Below are 18873 nucleotides of genomic sequence, written 5' to 3'. Positions count from 1 at the left end.
TTGGTCCAGTTTTGTACTTCAGGTATACACAATTCCTTCCTGCAGCGGCCAGAGCAAAGAAACCGAAACAAAAATGTAAGCAAGCGATGCATTGAGGGCCCATGATTTCTGAAGGAGGACGGTTGGGACAGAGTTTCTCCACCCTTGGATAAACCACTGGCAGCTGGAAATACTTTTTAATTTCTTTTTCCTTGCAGAAAGCCTTTCTGACAGAAATAAGAAAGCAAGAAAAAGCTAGGGTTTATTTTCAACAGCAAAGCCTGGCGTAAATGGTTTCCAGCATCTCACACTGCCCAGGTTTTCTGGGACCTCTCCCCCCCAGCCCATGTTTGGTCTCTGCTCAAGGCAGTGGAGCTTCATTTGGGTAAAACCCAGGGCATTTAGGAGCAGGGATTTGGCTGGTGTCTCTCTAGCAGTTCCCGGGTTCCTTGCAACAGGACAGCAGAGAGCCTCATCACCTTGAGTTCATGCTTCTGAAGCTGTTGCCTTCTTCCAGCGGCTCCTGATATTAGATAATGATCACTGATTAGATATCATCTCAAGACTGCTCATCTGCAATCGCTGATTAGATATCATCTCAAGACAGCCACCAGCCTGAGCTCCTGGGCTGTCTGTTGGCCATGGTGGACTCTCAGGAGAAGTAAGACGTGCCCATGAGCGAAAGCAAAGCCTCCTCCCAGCCCTGAGCAGTGAAAGCCCCAGCGACCTCCTTCTCAGGTGCCCGTGTGTGAGTGCCCAGGACCCAGGAATGTGGCTGTGCCTATGGAGAGACTGTGCTCCTGTGGCTCCAAGGTGCGAAAGATGCTCTGAAAGACCAAAACATATATAAGGTAAAACATTGACTTGTTTCATAGGGGCTATCAATTCAGTCAAGCAGGGCCTTGCTTATACAGGGGCAACTTAGCTCTCCTGAGCAATGAGTAAAACTTTCAGCCTCCTGCTCCTCTTGCCATAACTACTGTTGAGAAGTATTTTCAAGGGTTTCAGAAGTCATTTGGGCTGATTCACGTTTGGCTTTGAGATGCCTAGAAGATGCTGACTGTTTGGAAAGTGCTGAGGATTGTCCCCTAAAGACCCATCTCCTTTAGCATCAAGCAGTTTAAATCACCAGTGATGTCTGAAGCACAGTTTTAGCACCAGCATCAGGGTTTGAAACTATTGCCTCTGGCAAAGACTGCTAGCACTTGACCTAATGAAATTACCTGGTTACCTGGTCTTAGTCACAAACTGCTATTTCTTCCAGAAAACAAAAAAAACTAAATCATGTGCCTCAGTTTCCCTTTTCATAATACACAGGTGATTACACTGCAAAGCAGCAATGACCAGTGCAAAAAGAGTTCCAAGTAACGCCTCTCTGATGCTTAGACCGTGATGGCTATAACAACGTTAAAATAAGACTCTGGTATTTCTGTTCAATAATGATGGGGTGTGGTTGGTCGGTAACTGTTATTTCCCATGTGTTTTCTGAGTGCAGGGACTGGGAGGGTGTTTATTTAACCTGTCCTTGAGTTACGGTCAAGGACATTTCCCCAGGCATTTCACAAGTATGTTTAGATAAAAAAAGAGTTGAAGCCATCATTTCTTTTAAGAACAGCTTGGGCCAAATCTCTTTGTGGTGCCATAAAGCTGAGCAGGATCCGTGCTTGGTCCGGTAGGCAGAGCTCTGTTAACCGGAACGATCCTGATTCACCCCTGCGGAAGAGCCCATCGTTTGACTGTGCTGTTGCTATATTCAGAATCCATTTGGACGCTTTTGACTTTTACGCTTTCTAAAATCAGGCAATAAAGCAATTAGAAATAGATAACAGAAGGAGAGAGCACTTCACCAAAGAAAGCAAAAGAAAATAGCGTGGCATAATTAATACAGAGCTGGCAGCAGCGAAAATAAGCTGTAACAACTGTACTGTCACCAGGAGTATGACTGCAGGCTGAGCTGCAGATGTCTGAGGCTGTAATGGCAAAGAGGGTCCTTTCGCCACCCAGCACAATCTGGGCCGAGAATGCATGTCTTCGGGACAGAAGGAAATAAAAGCATCATTTAGAGCTGGGAGGACATAAATGTTCCTGTCGGTCCTTCACTGTGTGTCAGCCAGAGGATTTATCCGACTGAAAACATGTTCCCACATCAAAAGAGAAAGGGAATTAGTGTAACCAGAAAGGCAGGTGCTTTTTTAGGGAAAAATCCAAGAATGTCCTAAGTGGAGGACTGGGTTAAAAATTAAAGGGAGTCTGCTGTGCCAGAGAAAGAATGAGTGGGCTTAGAGATAGGAGAGAGAGCACAGGGAAGGAGCTATCTGTTTCTTTAGTATTATTCATTTATAATTTGCATTGTTATAGTGTCTGGAAGCACCAGGTGGAAATCAGGGCCTCATTGTGCTGGGAATTGTGCGCAAACATAATGATTAAATGTTGCCAGCTCTGCAGAGGTTGAAATATAATTCCTCAACTCTGCAGCATCACTAACCAGCATAATTACTGCAGAATAAGTTTTTCTGCAATTGCTCTTCTGGAATATCTGTGCCACTTGATTTCTTTCAGAGTAACCACGCCTGAGGGGATGAAAAGATATATTTGTACCAGGTCCAACCTGGTAACCTTCACAGATAATAATAACTGTTCAGAGGCAGAATCTGCTCACGACATTTGCATACATGTTCAGAAATTACTGGCTTGTGTCTCAGGTTCTGTAAAATGGGAATAGTGACACTGCACTCGTGGCTCGCTCTCGTCGTCCGACACTGATGATTGGACAAGAGTCCTCTGTTAGACCCTTAGAGCGCTACACTGACAACTTCACATACGAGGGCTTGTTAGTGCTGTTTGTAATGATTAGGGATTAGCTGGAGAATATATTTTTTTTTCTTGTGTGTTTTCTGGCTGAAAGGACTGGAGGCAGTGTTTGCTTTGCTGAAGGTTCCTTTTCTACTAGTACTTTTCTAGTAGTTAAATAACCATGTAAAAAGCAAAATGCAATTAAACAAGGACTTCAAAAAAACCAAAACCAAATCCTCAATTGTTACAGCATAAACAGGAAGCTACACAGCAAACTGTCATCGAAGGGGTCTTTGCACGATGACCAAATCCCTTTGGGTTTCTGTGACGCTTTGGCTCGCTGCTCAGAGGTCAGAGAGCAGCAGGATACACTGGCCGCATTTTTACAGCTTCAAATACAGTTGCTTTCTGGCCACGACAGATGCCAAACACAGGAAATTCTTCCCTGACCTTAAGAGCAAGAGTAGGTCAAACCAAGAGGAGAGGAGGACGGTCCTGCTGGTCACCCACACCTCCACACTGGGACTTGCACTGAAGCATGCGGAGCTGAGCAGACCAGCCCTTCCTCCTTGCTCTCCCACCCCTGAGCACCAGCTCCAGCCCCTCTGGCAAAAGGAGGGACCGAAACAATTGCCATGGGCTTTCCCTGCCTTTTCATACTGCAGAGGGGACCAGCGTATATTAAAATTAGACACTTGCTCAGTTTCTTCCAGACACCTATCGCTCTGCATGGTGCCCACCTGAAAGCCACGGGCCCTGGAGCTTGTTTTGGTGAAAGAATTAAAATTACAGTATCTCATTCTGCTGGTTGCAGAGATGGTTGGCGAATGAAAAGCAAAGGATCCCCAAAGACTGTGTATTTTAAAAAAGCAAGCAAGGAAAAGAAAATAAACCTTCCCACGATTTTTAAAGCAGTCTTGGGACTTTTAGGGATCCCAGCTCAGAGTTTTGAATAGCAACTGCAGGGGATCATTTACAAGTAGCATTTTCCCAAATTTCTTATTCTGCCTTTTAATACCTGCTAGGAAAGAATAGGGGCTTTGCATTACAAGCAGCTTGAAAGATTAAGCAGGCAGAAACAACCCCCTGCTCTACCTACAGCCTTGCACTGGTTATTTTAAGTTATGACTGGAGATTGACCCAGTTTAAGTGGGTGCGAAAGGTTACCTGAGCACTCTCGCTTCGCAGCCTCTGATCTTTGGCAACTGAATTTTCCCTAGCCATGTATGTGTGAAATGGTCTTCCGCTTCCCTCTGCTGGTTGCAGCTTGCTGGAGAGCTGCACCGTTGCACTGGACGCGTGACTGTGCAGTGCTTCCTCTCGATGAGCACTGGAGGAGAGCGCACGCTGCGCAGGGATGCCACCAGCCCCATGCCCTCCACGCCCGCTAAGAAGACACTAGCTCCTTTGGAGACCAGGGAGCTTTCCCTCACCCTCATCTCTGCATCTTTAATATAAGCACCTGGCACCTCTCTTACACAGGACGGCATCATGAGAAAGGGTGAAAAAGTTAGCCAAACGGATAATCTAAATAAAAAACCCTGCCTGTGAAAGCTGAGGCATCCTTCTGAGAGCAAATAATCTCCCCACGGGGAATGTATGGCTTGAAATGTTTGTTGAGCTTATGACCAAATATCACCTGCAACTGTCTGTGGCACGTGCCTCTGTGTCCCTACGAGCCCAGTGCGGTGCATCCATCCTACAGGCTGCCAGTTCATGCTCCCCACCACAGTCAGCGGTGTTGCGGCCACAGGCAGGGCAATCCCTATAGCTTCTTTATTGACTTTCCCATGGCAGCTGGGATCCAGTTTTGAAGTGACCAAGGCAAAATTTCCTCCAGGGGGTGCAAAATGACATTCAGAGAGAGACTGTGCAGAAAGTCTGTGCTGATGCATCCTGGAGAACTGAACAGAGCCAGCAGCACAGGACAGGGGCTGCTCGTAGAGATGTGGGGCTTGGGCGCAGTCTATGATGTCCAACTGCACAGGCTGAGTAGGGCAAATCTAGCAGAGAGGGGAAGTTTTGTTCCTGGGTGCAAAGAGCTGGTTTGTGAGGCTACCGCCAAGAAGGTCAATTCTGACCAGCTAATACTGACCGGCCTGAGCAGCAGGAGGCAGAGCTGGCACAGGGCAGCCGTTCTTGATGGCCGGCAGCGCGCCAGTGCTCTCCGTCAGCCAGCCTGTCTGAGGAGGAAACCCAAGTGACAACCCTGGTAACAACCCCTGCTCATGGCTGGAGGCCCAGGGGCCCTGCATGGGAAGGCAGAGCCTGGGGGAACCTGCACTGAGCCCATCGCAGAGGCCCCATGCTCCAGCCCGATTTACAGGATTGCTTTGCATGCACAAGCGCCCCCAGTGCTGAAAAGCACTGCATACCCCGCGCCCTGGGGCAAGCATGGGCACCGCAAAGGGATGTAGTAGAAAAACTAAAGGTTTATTTTTTTTAATAAAATACATTCTTACAAAATAACCATTTTTCTCCCATGCTGAGGGACTGGGCATGGTTCTTGCCAGCTCTCCTTCCCTCCCACTCTCTTCAATTTGGAGCTGTCCAAGGGTGCTGCTGGGGAAGGAGAGGCAGCAATGCTCTCCCCAGGGGCTTCAGGGTGCGGGATGCCCTGGTATGGCCCTGGCACACCAGGCAGGGTGCAGTGGGAGCCCTTCAGAAGTGCCTGCAAAGGCAGCAGACGCCGGTGCCCTGCAGCAGGTCTGGTGGAGGGCCCCGAGGCTGCCTTAGTGGCTCCCTGATGCCCAACACAAGTTTAACCCACCCGCAGCATCGCAGCACGTCCCACCAGAGGCAGAGCGCCCGGCCAGCCGGACCCTGCCCTGGCTGCAGGGTGCCACGTTCCCATGAGCCGGTGTTGGACACTGCTTCTGCTGGCCCTGGGGCTAGTGCAGGCTGGTGACAGGGGATGATGACCGTGTTTCAGGAGAGGAGGAAGAGGAGGAAGAGGGTGCAGGTTTGTCAGTCAGTGGGGATTCTGCCGAGAGAGAGGTGCACAGTGATTTCTGGTGTCTTGCCCCCCACTGCCCCTCTTTAAGTGATGCCGCCATCGAAGATGCGATGTCAATCCCTCATCCTGCACCCAGTGCTGCCCCGTGAGCCTGCCTGCCCTGGCAAATGCTGACCCCCGGTTAGGCATTACAGCCCACAGCTCAGATCTCCTCCATGCCTCCCTGGAGCCCTGCTGCCTTCCCAGGGGCCTTGGGATAGCCCTGAGACCCATAGCCCTCACCCCTGCCAGCCGTATGCCAGTAGGGCTGGGGAAACACCACTCACCTCTCGCTGCGTGTTGTCCAGCTCCTTTCCCTTCTTATGCAACTTCGACTGGGAGTTAAATGAGAGAAAACAATGATTCTTTTACAGACCTGCCCCTTTCTAATGCCAGGGAAAAATGTGGTTGAACAGCAACTTCTAACCCCCAATGTATAAGCATAATTTCAAATGAATTTGAGGGGAGCTGTTTTCACATCCTATGAAAGGCCATGCAACATCCCAGAGTCATGGAGATGTTCTCAGAAAGCAGAAAAGGGGACATTTTCCAGTTTGCTAAAGCACTGGTCTGTCTCTGCTTCCATTAAAGCAATGCAAGTGTTAACAGATACTGGAATATTTGGGGATAAAGGGAGGGAATAAAGCTATTAATAGCAAGTCACACAGAAGATCTCTATAATTTTGGAGAGGAGATTCATGGATCCCAATCTCTGACAGTCCCAAGGGCTCAGGATTCCCACTAGCTCAGGAGGGTGCCTGGTTGCTCCTCAACCACTTCATTGGAACAGGCTGCCCAGGAAAGTGGTTGAGTCCCCATCCCTGGAGGTATTTAAAAGACGAGTAGATGAGGCACTTAGGGACATGGTTTAGTGGGCATGGTGGTGTTGGGTCAACGGTTGGACTCGATGATCTTAGAGGTCTTTTCCAACCTTAATGATCCTATGATTCTATGATAATATATTGTATAAATGTTGTTTCTGTTACAGCATCATTACCCGTGCACGCATCCACACTCACACCCGCAAGAGCCTCTGCAGGGGAGGGACACGCTGTTACTTACAGGCTCCTGTTCCGCATATTTGAATTTCTTCTGCTTGTAATAGTCCCGTCCTTGGAGAAAATGAAGCAGGAGCAGGTCGCAGAGGACAGAGGCCTTAAATCAAAGTGCAGTTAGGGTTGGGGCTGCCCTCCCAGCTCACCTGTGCCACCTTGTACTTCCAGCTTGTTCCAGTTTGCCCCACAAATTAGGGTCCCTTCTGCTTCAACCCACAACATGCCAGCTGATAAAGAGCGTACAGCCCCTGAATGTCCATTTAGGACAGAAGTGAAGTGTGCTGGGTTCAATACTGGGCAATTTAAGTCAACAGCAGTTAAGTGCTTCCACTTTAGGTATATGCAGAGCACAACACCCTTTGGGTCATGCCAGACCAAAATGACCACAACCAAATAGGATATTGATTTTCTGTTGTGCATGAAATACTGCCCATCACCTCTAAAACCCCCTCAGTACCGGCTCTAACTTGAAACCATCAAGATACCAAGATGTGGCACCGCCATGAAAGCCTGCTTCCCCTCACTCCGCAGGGCAGCAGCTCCTGCTAGCAGAGTTCACATCAGCCGGTGGGCAGCAGGAATCTATTTTCCTGAGCTAGCGAGGCAGGAGAGCACCTCCTTTCCCCCTTTTGCCCATCCCCTGTTGCCTGAGTGGGAACCAGTATTTCACTGCTGCTCAGGGACACTTCCCCATGGATGTCACAGGCAAGGAGAATAATTTGAGTCTCCATATAGAGGCTGGAAATATCTGAACTTACCACTCCAAAAATACCAATTCCAGACCCGATTGTGGTCATGGTTGGGATGATGTCAAATTTGCCTGCCTGAATAAAATCAGAGAAAAGAGGTGATATGTTACAACCACCCCAGAAAAAAAAAAGGTGCCATAGCTATACGTGGGGCTCAACTAAAGAGCTTTGTAGCAACCCAAACCACAACCACAGCACAGAGAGAAACAGGAGCTGGGTAAGAGCTGATTTTAAGTTCAACGGTCAAACAGAAAAATATGGTAGGTTGGTTTTAGGCTGACACAAATTTAAATTACTTTGCTTCCTGTATTTTTAATTAAAAAAAAGTAAGTATACCCTTTAAATATTCCCAGTGGGAACACAACGAGGAAAGCCTTCTCTCCCAGTGGGAAGAAAAAGACAAAATAGAAAAGTGCAAACATTCAGCTTTTGGAAATATTAGTGAAAAGTTTTGACTTTCCACAGTTCACCCCCAACCCATCGTGATGTTTTTTGGGACAAAACCACTGACCCGAGGAATCCACTCGCATTGGTTTTCCTGGCCCCATGAGACCCCAGTGCTGTGTTACAGAGCTGGTACCTGCCTGAGGATATGGCACTGTCATCCTGGGGAGCCAGGGGCAAACCCAGCGCCTGGCCACCCTTACCTTGCCATTCACCAAAATGTCGAACCGGATCCCAAACACCTTGTAGAGCGTCCTCTTGTCTGTCCCGTCTTCTTTATAGTATTTGGCATATCTGTCCAATTGGATGGTGAGCATTAATGGCCTGCCAGGGTGTCTAACAGCCCCCTGCAACCCAACGGCATCGGGATCTTGGTGGGAGCAGGACAGGGGTCTGGGGATGCACCATCACAGCCCTGGTCCTGACCCTCTCCTTAATCCCGCCGAAGGAGCTGGGCTGTTGGCACCTCTCCCCTCTATGCCTCAGTTTCCCTGCCTGCAAGTTGCAGCTAAAGCTCCTGCTTGTGCTGACACTTGGTGACCCCAAGTGCTACGTGACAGCGGATATTAGTGCAGCACTAGGGGTGGCTTCACACAGAGCAGCAGTCAGAGCAGCAGCTTATGCCTAAATGTCATGCTGTGGCTGAATGCTTTGAAGTGTGGGAACACGTGAGATGACCTTGCACCATCTCCAGTCTTTCAAGGGGCTTCCTGAGAGCTCAGCTGAACAGGGGAGTCTGCAAGGGTGAGGAGATGTACAGGGAAAGGCAACGGCGTAATTTTGACACCAAGGGACGGGTTATCACTTTCCTCATGCCATTCTAAAGAGAGCACTGCTGTCTGGCACTGCAAAGGTAGTGAGTATTTTGGAGAACAGTCCCTGATCTTCCACCATCCCTTGAGTGCTGTGGGATCCTGAAAGATGTCACTACTCAATTCTGCCTGGAGAGTTAACAGGGGTCTCCTTACCTGAAGTTGAAGCCCGGTGAAACGTTACTATCATCGTTGTAAAGGCCGTGGAACTGGTAAATGGGTTTGCAGTACCGGACAGGCCAGTCGAGGTCACAGTTCCAGTCTATGGTGATGCCCACCACTCCACCCTGCAGCCGAGACAGGAGTCATGAGGTTGTCCAGCTCAGCCCAACCTCCTTGGACCTAGCCTGCATGGAGAAACTCCTTCTCTCCTCATATGTGGCCTTTCTCGATGCTACGAGGTGCCCTGGCTCTCCAGGGTACATGGACCCCACTGCTGTCTCAGCCCTCCTGGGCAGCCTCAGCTTCATGCCTATACATCACCCTATGCAGAGGCGCTTGCTTCTGCCCTAAATGCTGGATACACAGCTAAATTCATGCCCTCTTGTTCCTGGTCAGCATCCCGTGCCCAAAGCATGGTCCTGAGAAACAGTGCCCACTGCAGATCCCCCACGGTCCCAGTGGAACAGCCTTTCCTTGCCTGATTTTACCCATAAGATTTGCCTGCCCTGTGGCTTAACCCTGCCATCAAACCATTAATGTCACAGGGAAAATCAAAGGCAATTTAACAAAGTCATAGAGGAGAGAGAAATTAACTCATGAAAATCAGAAGAAAACCTCCTTTAAGAGGTTTTCTGCTAGGAAATGAAGTAGTCCCTCCCGAGCTCGGTCCAGGCTGTAACTAGCTGTGCCCCAGAGACTTGTCTTTTTGCACCTTTAATATATGCAAGCCTCTGATTTTATTTAATGCCTAGCAAAGTTATCTTAAGGCTCTGCAGTGCAGAAATAGCAGATACTCTTGCATACCACCCTGAGAAGCATTGGGCAAAGCTGCATTTCCGAGCCTGGGGAGAGGCTGCAGTTTGCATTGTGCAATGACCAGTATTTGACCATCCAGCCGAAGCTTCCAAGGTCAATCAGATGGGATTTGGCCACGCAGCTCTAGCCATTCGTTGCACAAATTAAAACAAACTGAACCCTGGATTTATTGCGAGCGGGTCAAATCTTGTCAATCTTACAGGGGAGTTTCCAAGAAATGCTTAAGTATTAGGCCATGCCCAGGAGGATTCATAATCTTTAGGGGCTAATTCTGACACTGCCTCGCGAGTCCTTGAGAAAACAGATGCCTCGCATCTCAACAGCTTGGGTACGGTTGCTCTGTCAGTGTCCCCCTCCCCATGTCAGCGAGAAACATAATTTGAAATTGAAGTACCTTAACAGCCAGGAAGGTAAAATTCTGGCCCGATTCCTTCACCATGTATCCCAGGTCAAACACAGGGCATAAGGAATCGGTGACTTTGTGATAGGTGCATTTCTTCAGATACTGTTTGGTAATGCTCTCAACCAAGTTGCGCCTGTGAAGGAAAAGAGTGAGAAAGAGTCTGAATAACCCAATAATTTGGGTGGGAAAGGACCTCTGGAAGTCCCTGGTCCAACCCATTGCTCAAAGCCAGGTAACTGCAAAGCTCAGGGCTTCGTCCTTCTCCCCCACGTGCTCAGCAGACCCTGCACATGGAGAGTGGGCCCTTTCCTCCAGCCCTGCCTGGTTTCTCCCACCCCATCAGCGACTCGTGTCCCCTGAATCCCCTCTTGCAGAGGAAGCCTCTCTGCTGTTTTCTCTCCTGCAAATGGTCTCCACCTCTGCTTTGGGTTTGCTGCTTTGCCTGCTGCCCAAACTCATTTCTTCAGGACAAGTCTGCCTGTCCTCACCTCTTCTAGCAACCCCCTCTCTCGTCCCTCAGCTTTTCAAACCCTTCCATGGCCTCCACCATCCCTCCCAGCTGCCTCTCCCGTTCGCATGTCAGCTCGTCCATGGGTTCTGCCAGGCAATGTTCCATGCACCAACAGTTTTCCTCTAGAACAGCTCATGGATAGCATATCCCACAGCTTTTACATTCAGCTGGATTTTGCCATCTCCTCCAGAAAGGGTGGAAAGGGAAGGACAATATCTTGCCTTCCACCTTGCTCTGCTCTTTTGCCTAAAAATAGTCTTTCTGTGAAGCCTTCTTGACCCAGATGGTTTTGTAAGCCTTGTGCCTTGCTCAACCCTATCCCATCATTTATGCTCAGCAGTTAATTAGCAGCAGTGATCAAAGGCAGGAAGTTTCCCCATGACCCCAGCTGGCTCCGGCTCAGCCCCTGCAATGGCAGCCAGCCCAGCCGCCCTCACCTCCCAGGACGTGCTGTCCCTCATCACATCCCCCCTCCTGCCTGCCCTCACTCAGGTTGCTGCCTCTCCTTGCTGCTGGTGGGGGATCCCCTCTCCCAGCCACCTCTCAGGGTGCAGCTCAAGGCCAGCTTGAGACTTTGCCAAGGGTGCTGGCTGCCAGGGCATTTAACCTTGGCTGCAGTGCAGGGACGCGATCGGCTTAGAGAGAAGAATCTGCTGTCTTCAGCACAAATAGCTTCTGTTAATTTGTTCCAAATCAGATATATAATCAGTGTCATCACAAATCCTCTTACGTGTGCACCTTCAGCCAGCGGCACTGTTTCCAGCGCTGCCTGGAAGGGGCTGACCCTACAACCTGCTGCAGAAACAGGTGGGAACCGCGATGGTAAGAGGGGCCTCTGCTCATTTTTGGGCAGCAAGCTCATTCTGGCTGCTCACACCCCACTGAGGCATTTAGTGTTTTACTGTTATCTTCAGGGAGGAAAAGGGAGAAGAAAAATGAAGAATCAGAGGAACTGTATTTTAAAGTGCATCATATGAGGGTAACTCAGGGGACATTAATTCCAGAAACCTTCTTTCCTGTAACCACAGCTACTGGCTGAGGTGGGACAGATTTGGGAGGGAAATGTCGCAGTTCCTATCAGCTAATGTGGTGATCGGCGCAGCAGTTAGAGTAGACCTAGGCTTGCTGGTGAGGGACAGCATCCTCTATATCAAGCATCCAGCTACACCCACTGTTTCCCCTTAGGGACACGGCTGAGTGAGCTGAGCAGAAGCTGTCCCCCCAAAACTCCTCTTACCTGGACACCTTGAACCTGGGGAAGGTGATGCTGTTCTTGATGAACAAGGTGAACTTCTCTGCTTCTGACAACAGGGCAGGGCTGAAAAACACAAGTGTTGGCATGTGTCCCTCATTCGGCTCTCCGGCCTCTAGAGAAAGCCCCATTTGGTGGAGATTCATCCAAACTGGGACAAGCAGGACCCAGAAAAACTGGTGATCTCATCCCTGCCCTTTCTAAGTCAAAGATCCCAACAAGGTTCAGAAAAGCCCCAAGGAAGGAGGGAAGTGCTTGTTAGGGGACAGAGATGGAGTTAGGTGCTGGGATTTCAGTTAAGAAACCCCAAAAGCATAGTGAGGTGGCTGGAAGAGGGCCCTGGGTGCTTCCCTGGGCTCCTTGGCAGACCCATGGCTGACTGTGTGGCCCCCCCGCCAGGAGGGGAGGCAACGAGGAACAGGACTTTGCATCTACCAGGAAGTGCTTCACAGTGGCCCATGGAGGCTGGAGATGGAGAACATCTCATGGGCAGAGAACAACTTTACTCTGAAGGCAAACAGGATAGATGGGGGCTGCTGGTCCATGCACAGAACATCCAGCAGAGATGGGGTGAGCCACCAGCAAGGTGGGGAGCAAACCATGCCAGGAGAGGCACAAACCCCCTGGGGACACCAGGCAGCGTGTACAGCCATGGAGTCTGCAATGACCCAGGCTGTCCTGGCAGCAACCCGCAGAGCCCCGGCTTGCTCTGCCCTACACCAGGTCCCACTGGAGTGGGACCGGGGTGAAAAAGGGAGCAATGACATCATTGCTTACCTGGGAACATGGTCATCAACTTCAACGGGGCACCAGCCAAAGATCTCACAGGTCTTCACAGAGCTGTTGAAATGCACACACTTGCCCGTCATGAGCCCTGTAGGGAAGAGGGACGGCTGCTCACACCCCTGGATACTGGGAAACCCCAGCCTCACACTGGGATGGATGGGATCTGGTTGGAGCTTCAGCCCTGCCACAGACATCCAAGGCACAAAATACTCAGGGCTTTGGTGCCCCTTTATAAAAAGGGCAATTAATCGTGGCCTCTCAGCTTGGGGCAGTGGTTTCTCTTGCACTATTGTACAGGAGAGCAACTGGGCATTTTTCTTGCTAAAATACACCTCAGAAAATGCCTAGCTGTTAGAAGTACAGCAGTTTGGGGTAAATGTTTTAGTATTGATTAACCTTTTGTTGGGAGAACTTTTTGCAGCTCAGATCTCTTTTGGAAGAGGAAAGCAGGACCAGCCCAGGTGGGACCCTCACCCGGGATGTCAGAGGCTTTCCCCAAACCCCATCAGCTGGTGGTCCAAAGCAGGTCCCCCTGCCAGACACCCCAGCCCTGTGGCTTCACTGGAGCATGCTGTGCTCAGCGTGTCTCACCAGAAACGCTGGTGCCGGAGCCTTGGGGCCCTGTGCCGTACCTTGTCCCTGGCGGCTGTATTTCCCTTTGCTGCAGTCGCTGTCCCGCGAGCAGAGCCCGGCATCTGGCAGCTGTTTGGAGAAAGCAGGCAGCCGCCTCTCAGCATCACACCCCATGGTTTCAGTCCCTCTGTCCCTCCTGCCTCACCACACAGCATTTTCCCCAGGGGAAGTGCTGCCTTGGCTGCAGCCAGAGCCTCATCCATACACCACTTCCCAACCAAGGATGTCCGGATTAAGCAGGAAAAAGGGGGGATTTCTTTTTTAATCTCCAGGCAGATGCTTTTATTCAAGCCTTGAGCCTGTTCTGCTTGATCATCTCGAAAGGAAGAAAACTTAGATGGATGCTGGCTGTTTTTCAGCAGAATAAAAGCACTCGCAAGTCAGGAACGATAATATGGGGCCAGGCTCAGGCTTTCACCAAACCTCTCAACGTCAGGAAAACTCCTTCCCCAGTGCCACCATACAACCCCTCTAAATTACAGAAGCTGAGACCGCTGAAGGAAACCAGTGCATTTACCTCCGGGCAGGTTCCTTGTTTCTGTCCAGGGGTGACAATGAAGTTGGTCATCACCACGAATGAGCTGTCCCCCTGCAGAGACACAGCCAACAAGCTCACAGCTGGCATGGCGTTTTCTGATGGAGTATGTGCAAGGAGCCTCTCCCTGGGGCAAGGGGTAGGGCACACAAACCACCAGGGCATGTCCAGGCAGATGGCACCTTTCTCCCTAACTTTGGGTCCTCTGCCCTCCTCCGCTGCAGCTTGGGAAGCTGGTGGTGGCCCTGGGGAGCTGCAGTGCCACCAGCCCCAGGGACAGTGGAGGACCCCCCTTACTGCCTGAGATGCTCATCTAGAGGCACCGGAAGAGCCTTGATCCTTTTGGAGGCAGGCTCAAATGTGCCCCATCAACCATGGTGGGTCCCAAGCACCGAATGATCCCCACCGGTGATATGTGGGCAGAGGTTTGTGGCAGGAGCAACCTGCTTTCCACCACAGGGACACCTTGTCATGGTTAGCCCCATGGAAAGCCGACACTGAGGAGCCCGTCTGGACCCCAGCGCATGGGTAAAAGCAGTGGTCGAGACAAAAGCAACACCCCCAAACCCACCCACCCTGACTCCGTACCTGGGGTGGGAAAACATAATCCACCACATCCCAGATGTGAGGGCCTATGACGCTCTCATTGGTCAGTGTCAGGCCTTTCAGCTTCACCGAGACCGAGCTGACGATGCTGTCCTGAGACTGGTAGCCCTTCTCGTAGAGGAAGACCCACCTGGATGGGGAAAGGTGGTGGGGTGAGCATGGCCACCAGCGCTCATCCAAAGGAGACCCAAGTCCCAGCACATTGCTGTGGACTGGGGCTTCTTCTACCAAGTCTCACCTGGGGGTTTATTTGCCAAATTTCCCCCAGGTGGATGAGGGACATGTTGCTGAGCTCTCCCACCCTTTGCCTAAGGCATGTGGTAGCTGCGGGACCTGGCTTTCATGCTGGGATGATTTATTTGGGGGAATGGGACACATTTTGTGGTTGAGGGTATGTGAAGGTAGGTGGAGCAGGGTGGTCATTGGCCATTTGGGATTAAAGCCTACAGCAAGTTTGCAGCTTGCTGGGCTTGGCAACCCACCTGGACCCTCCTGATCCACTTCATAGGCACTCTCCAAAAATCGGTGCCTCGAGGGCCAAGACAGGGGTAAGTCTGGACATAGCTCATGTCCAGGGCCACCATTCCCCAACCAGCAAAAGGAACTGTGGAGCCCTGGCTGTGGGTGCAAGAGGGCTGCAGTAGCAGGGTTGGGGACAATGCTGTGGCCAGCACGGGGCTCTCCTTGCATTTCCCACTCCATCACGCAGCCATTAGGGCCGGCTCCTGACACTATCTAACCGATGGCATAAACAAGCTGTCACTGGATTAACTCTGGCTCAGGGAGACTATAAACATGGGTGAGCAACCATTTTGGGTAGTGCTCCCAGCAGTGCAGAGCGTTCCCGGTGCTAAAAAAGGAGCGATCTGGTTTTTGTCCCCGCTGCCATGGGCACCGGTCCTGCTGGCCATGACAGAGGCAGCGCATTGCCCGTGGGACGGCCCGTGACGCCAGCCTGCTGTGTCAGCCCATCCTCAGGCACCTGACTGATGGGCATGGGGGAAAATAGGGGAACCCTGGGTGCTGGCCAGAGGTCTGCCCTGTGGGTGCCAGACCTTATGGGGACCTCTTGGGAATGGCGCTTTTTGTCTTGCAGCCCCATCGGCATCCTGGGACAGGGGGTGAGGGGACCTCAGGGATGGCATCTATCCCAACACCTGGGGATGGGAGCAGAAATTCAGCACCACTGCCACCCCAGCTGGGACCCCCAGCTCCAACCTCCTCCTCCAAGGCAGATGGCCATGCTGGGTTATACTGGTTACACTGGGTATCTTCCCCACTGCCCTCGGGGCTGCAGGAGGCTGTGAGCTGGGTGGCACCATGGCAGAGCGTTTCCCTAAATCTGCCTCCGGCGCGGCCTCTGCCGCTGCCACCACATCCCTCCCCAGCAGAGGTGACTGCAGGCACGCAGGGCTGGGCACCCCACTGTGATACAGCCTCCCCATGGCAGGGCAGGATGCGGCCCCCACCCTGCCGCTGAGCCATGGTCATGGCAAACAAGGCGTCATTTCCACATCATGCTGTAAATGCCACATCGAGCCCTGCCCAGGTGGTAAAAGTCCCCTGGTGTCACTCCCCGACGTGGCAGAGTCACCAAGCCCTCTTCCCTCGCCAGCCCCATCCTGCGGCTCACCCTGCATCCTCCTCGCATGTGAGGTTTTCAGGAAATGAAAGCCAGAAAGCAATGTCCAGCCAGGGAGCGCCCAGTATCACCTGGCCAGCAGCGATACCGCCTTATCTCGGCGTATCAGCAGAAAGAAGAGCTGCTCCCCAAGGGTAACGCCGGGTCTCTCGGCGGGGTCAGCCCCACGTCCCTCCTCTGCACTGATGGCACTGCCACACATCCCTCCAGCACGGCCATGCATCGGCATGCATCCCCATGAGCATCCCATGCCTGCTGCCAAGGTGGACCAAAGCTGGGGTAATTGTAAATAAATAAATATCTGCCTGCCAAACTTGCTTTCAAAGAAGAGAAAATCTCAAGCATCGTGGCTCGGGGCAGGCAGGGAACTGGAGGCAGTGCTGCAGGCAGCGAGGGGATGCCAATGGCCGGTGGGACTATGGGCAGCCACACTCACAGGCAGCCCCTTGCTAACAGAGCCTGACCCCACTGAGACAGCAAAAATGTACGAACTACAGCAACTTCATGCCAACCTCCTCTCCTCTACCCCTGGCTGTCCCCCCCAGGCTGATTCTCTTTTTGCTTCCTCCTGGCTGCCTGTCCCCTTTTAGCTGGGTTGCTTAAGCCACATTTCCTTAGGAAGTCCCGCTCTGAGCAACCGTCTCTGCTGGTTCCCCATCTGCAGGAGCGGCTGCCCTCGGCTGGGTTTGCTGGACCCCAGGGGTTTCATGGGCTCAGCCCTTAGCAGAGCCAGCGCTGCTCCCCGTAACACCAGTCTGGGCCGGTGCAAAACCCTTTGCAACTAAGCATCCTTGAGACCTTGGTTTGGCAGCAGTTTGGGATGAGGATTACCCTTGTGAGCCAAAGCGCTGGTGAGCAGGGTGGGAGTGATGCAGGGGTCCCATGATGACTCCCTGGGAAGGTTTTCCCCCTTTCCAGCGGTTCTGTGCTAAAAGCTGGGATGGGCACCGCTGCTCCCCGCAGCTACTTGCTTGCGCTGAGCCCTGGGAGCTACTGCCTTTTCTTTGGGCTGCACTAGGCACCCTGCACCCCAAAAATACCCATTTTGTCCAATTCATGGCCAGACACCCCCTCGCCCTGAAAACCTCCTGCCGTGGGGCCCTTCCCGATGGAAGGGTGCCAGTCTCTCTCGAGGGCTGAGCCCACAGCAGCCATGGGGGCACAGCAAAAATTTTTATCAACCATCGCATCCCATAGCACGGCACATTGTCCCACACTGAGGGGACAGGGACTGAATTGCTGTGGCAGGAGCAGCAGTCCCAGGGCACCCGAGGACACAGAGCCTTGCACAGCTCTGAGCCCGCCTGCTTCACTCACTGCCTTTTTAAAGCAGTTGCTCTTGTACAGCGGCTGCTCTCGGGGCTGCCTCCTACAAGCAAAGCAAACCAGGGATTTGGAGCAAGGCTCCCTCCTGGCCCCAGCTGCTGGGCTGGCCCTGCCTCCCCAGCGGGATGGTGGACAGGGAGATTTATGGTCCTGTCTCGAGCCGCTTGGGTCTCACAAATCACCACGCTGGCCCCAGCTGCCTCTTCATTAATATAAATGAAAATAAAAATAACAACAGATTCTCAGGCCACCATCCAGCATCTCGAGCAGGATTTGGATGTGGCTCAGCGAGGAGACGGGGCCCTGGTGCATGGAGCAGGGCTGGGCAGGGATGAACCTCCAGCCCGCACATGCAGCCGCTTCTGGGGAGGACGCGGGGACCAGGCGGCCATCTGAAGGACCCATGGTGGGACACTGGGCAGCATGGGAGTGGCCATGGCCCGGGGGATGCAATGCCATCAGCAATAAACCCCCCCGCATCGGGATATAGGGGATATATAAGCCCCTTCATCTCCATTGCTTTTTAACCCGGTGGCAAAGCATTAATTCGGGGGAAAGCAGGCGCCAGGGAGCCTTACCCGATGATGTACGCCAGGACAATGAGCTGGATCAGCCGGAAGGTCAGTCCCACCTTCTTGTTCCTCACCAGCACCATCCTGGGGGTGTCATACTCGAAGAGGAAGGAGGACACCTTCTCCATGCACTTCTGCCCCATGGCTGCGCCAGGGCTGTGGCGCAGCCTCCCGCTGGCCCCGCTGTTTGCCACGCCGTGAGTCGGGCCGTGCCTGCCACCGCTCGTGCAACTCCTCTGTTTGCAGAGGGGAGGAAAAAAAAAGAAAAAAATAATAAAAACCTTATCAGTGTTGCTCTGTGCACATCTGGGCTGCGGGTTTCCTCCTCTGCGCGGGGACGGGGTTTCCTCTTCCTATAAGCTCTGGGCTGGAAGCAGCTGGTGCCCTACATGGTCCGGGGGTGGGACGGGGTGCGGGAGGGTGCAGGGCCACCCTGCTGCCGAGCCCACGTGCCACCGGGACAGAGCCGCCCGCCCGTGGGAGCTGCACCCTGGCGCGGGCAGGGGCCCTCCCTGCGGACGGAGGGACTACAGGCAGGGCTCGGGGCAAGCAGGGACCACGAGGCATCCTTGGGGGCAGTGTCGGGATGGAGGAGGTGGTGGGGGTCCCGGGAGAGGATTTTAGGAACTGGGGTTGTGGTATCATTTTTCCTGCCCCAGCAACCAGCTCAGGCTGGGGGTATCCCATCCTTGTCCCTAACCCATGTCCTGCTCTGTCCCCCAAAGGCTGCCCCAGGAAAAGGGTCGGGAAAGGGGAGGGCACAGAAACCCCAGCCCAGCAATTCGAAGCTGACCCGTGGGGC

At 52.4% G+C, this 18873-nt stretch overlaps 1 protein-coding gene across 1 annotated transcript; it reads right to left on the bottom strand.

The window, feature by feature from the left end:
• Window positions 1–5191: 5191 nt before the first annotated feature.
• Window positions 5192–18367, bottom strand: P2RX1 (purinergic receptor P2X 1). The gene is made up of 13 exons (XM_076354381.1): window positions 18078–18367; window positions 14514–14661; window positions 13908–13979; window positions 13390–13459; window positions 12749–12845; window positions 11957–12037; window positions 10200–10341; window positions 8984–9114; window positions 8219–8309; window positions 7581–7646; window positions 6830–6922; window positions 6055–6102; window positions 5192–5755 (listed from the first exon to the last, which is right to left on the bottom strand). The coding sequence occupies exons 1-13, from the start codon at window positions 18212–18214 to the stop codon at window positions 5744–5746; spliced, it is 1188 nt and encodes a 395-aa protein (XP_076210496.1). The 5' UTR covers window positions 18215–18367; the 3' UTR covers window positions 5192–5743.
• Between the last annotated feature and the right edge of the window lie 506 nt (window positions 18368–18873).

Source organism: Aptenodytes patagonicus, chromosome 17 (genome assembly GCF_965638725.1).
Source record: "Aptenodytes patagonicus chromosome 17, bAptPat1.pri.cur, whole genome shotgun sequence".
Classification (NCBI taxonomy): domain Eukaryota; kingdom Metazoa; phylum Chordata; class Aves; order Sphenisciformes; family Spheniscidae; genus Aptenodytes; species Aptenodytes patagonicus.
This window is presented reverse-complemented; position numbering and strand designations above follow the sequence as displayed.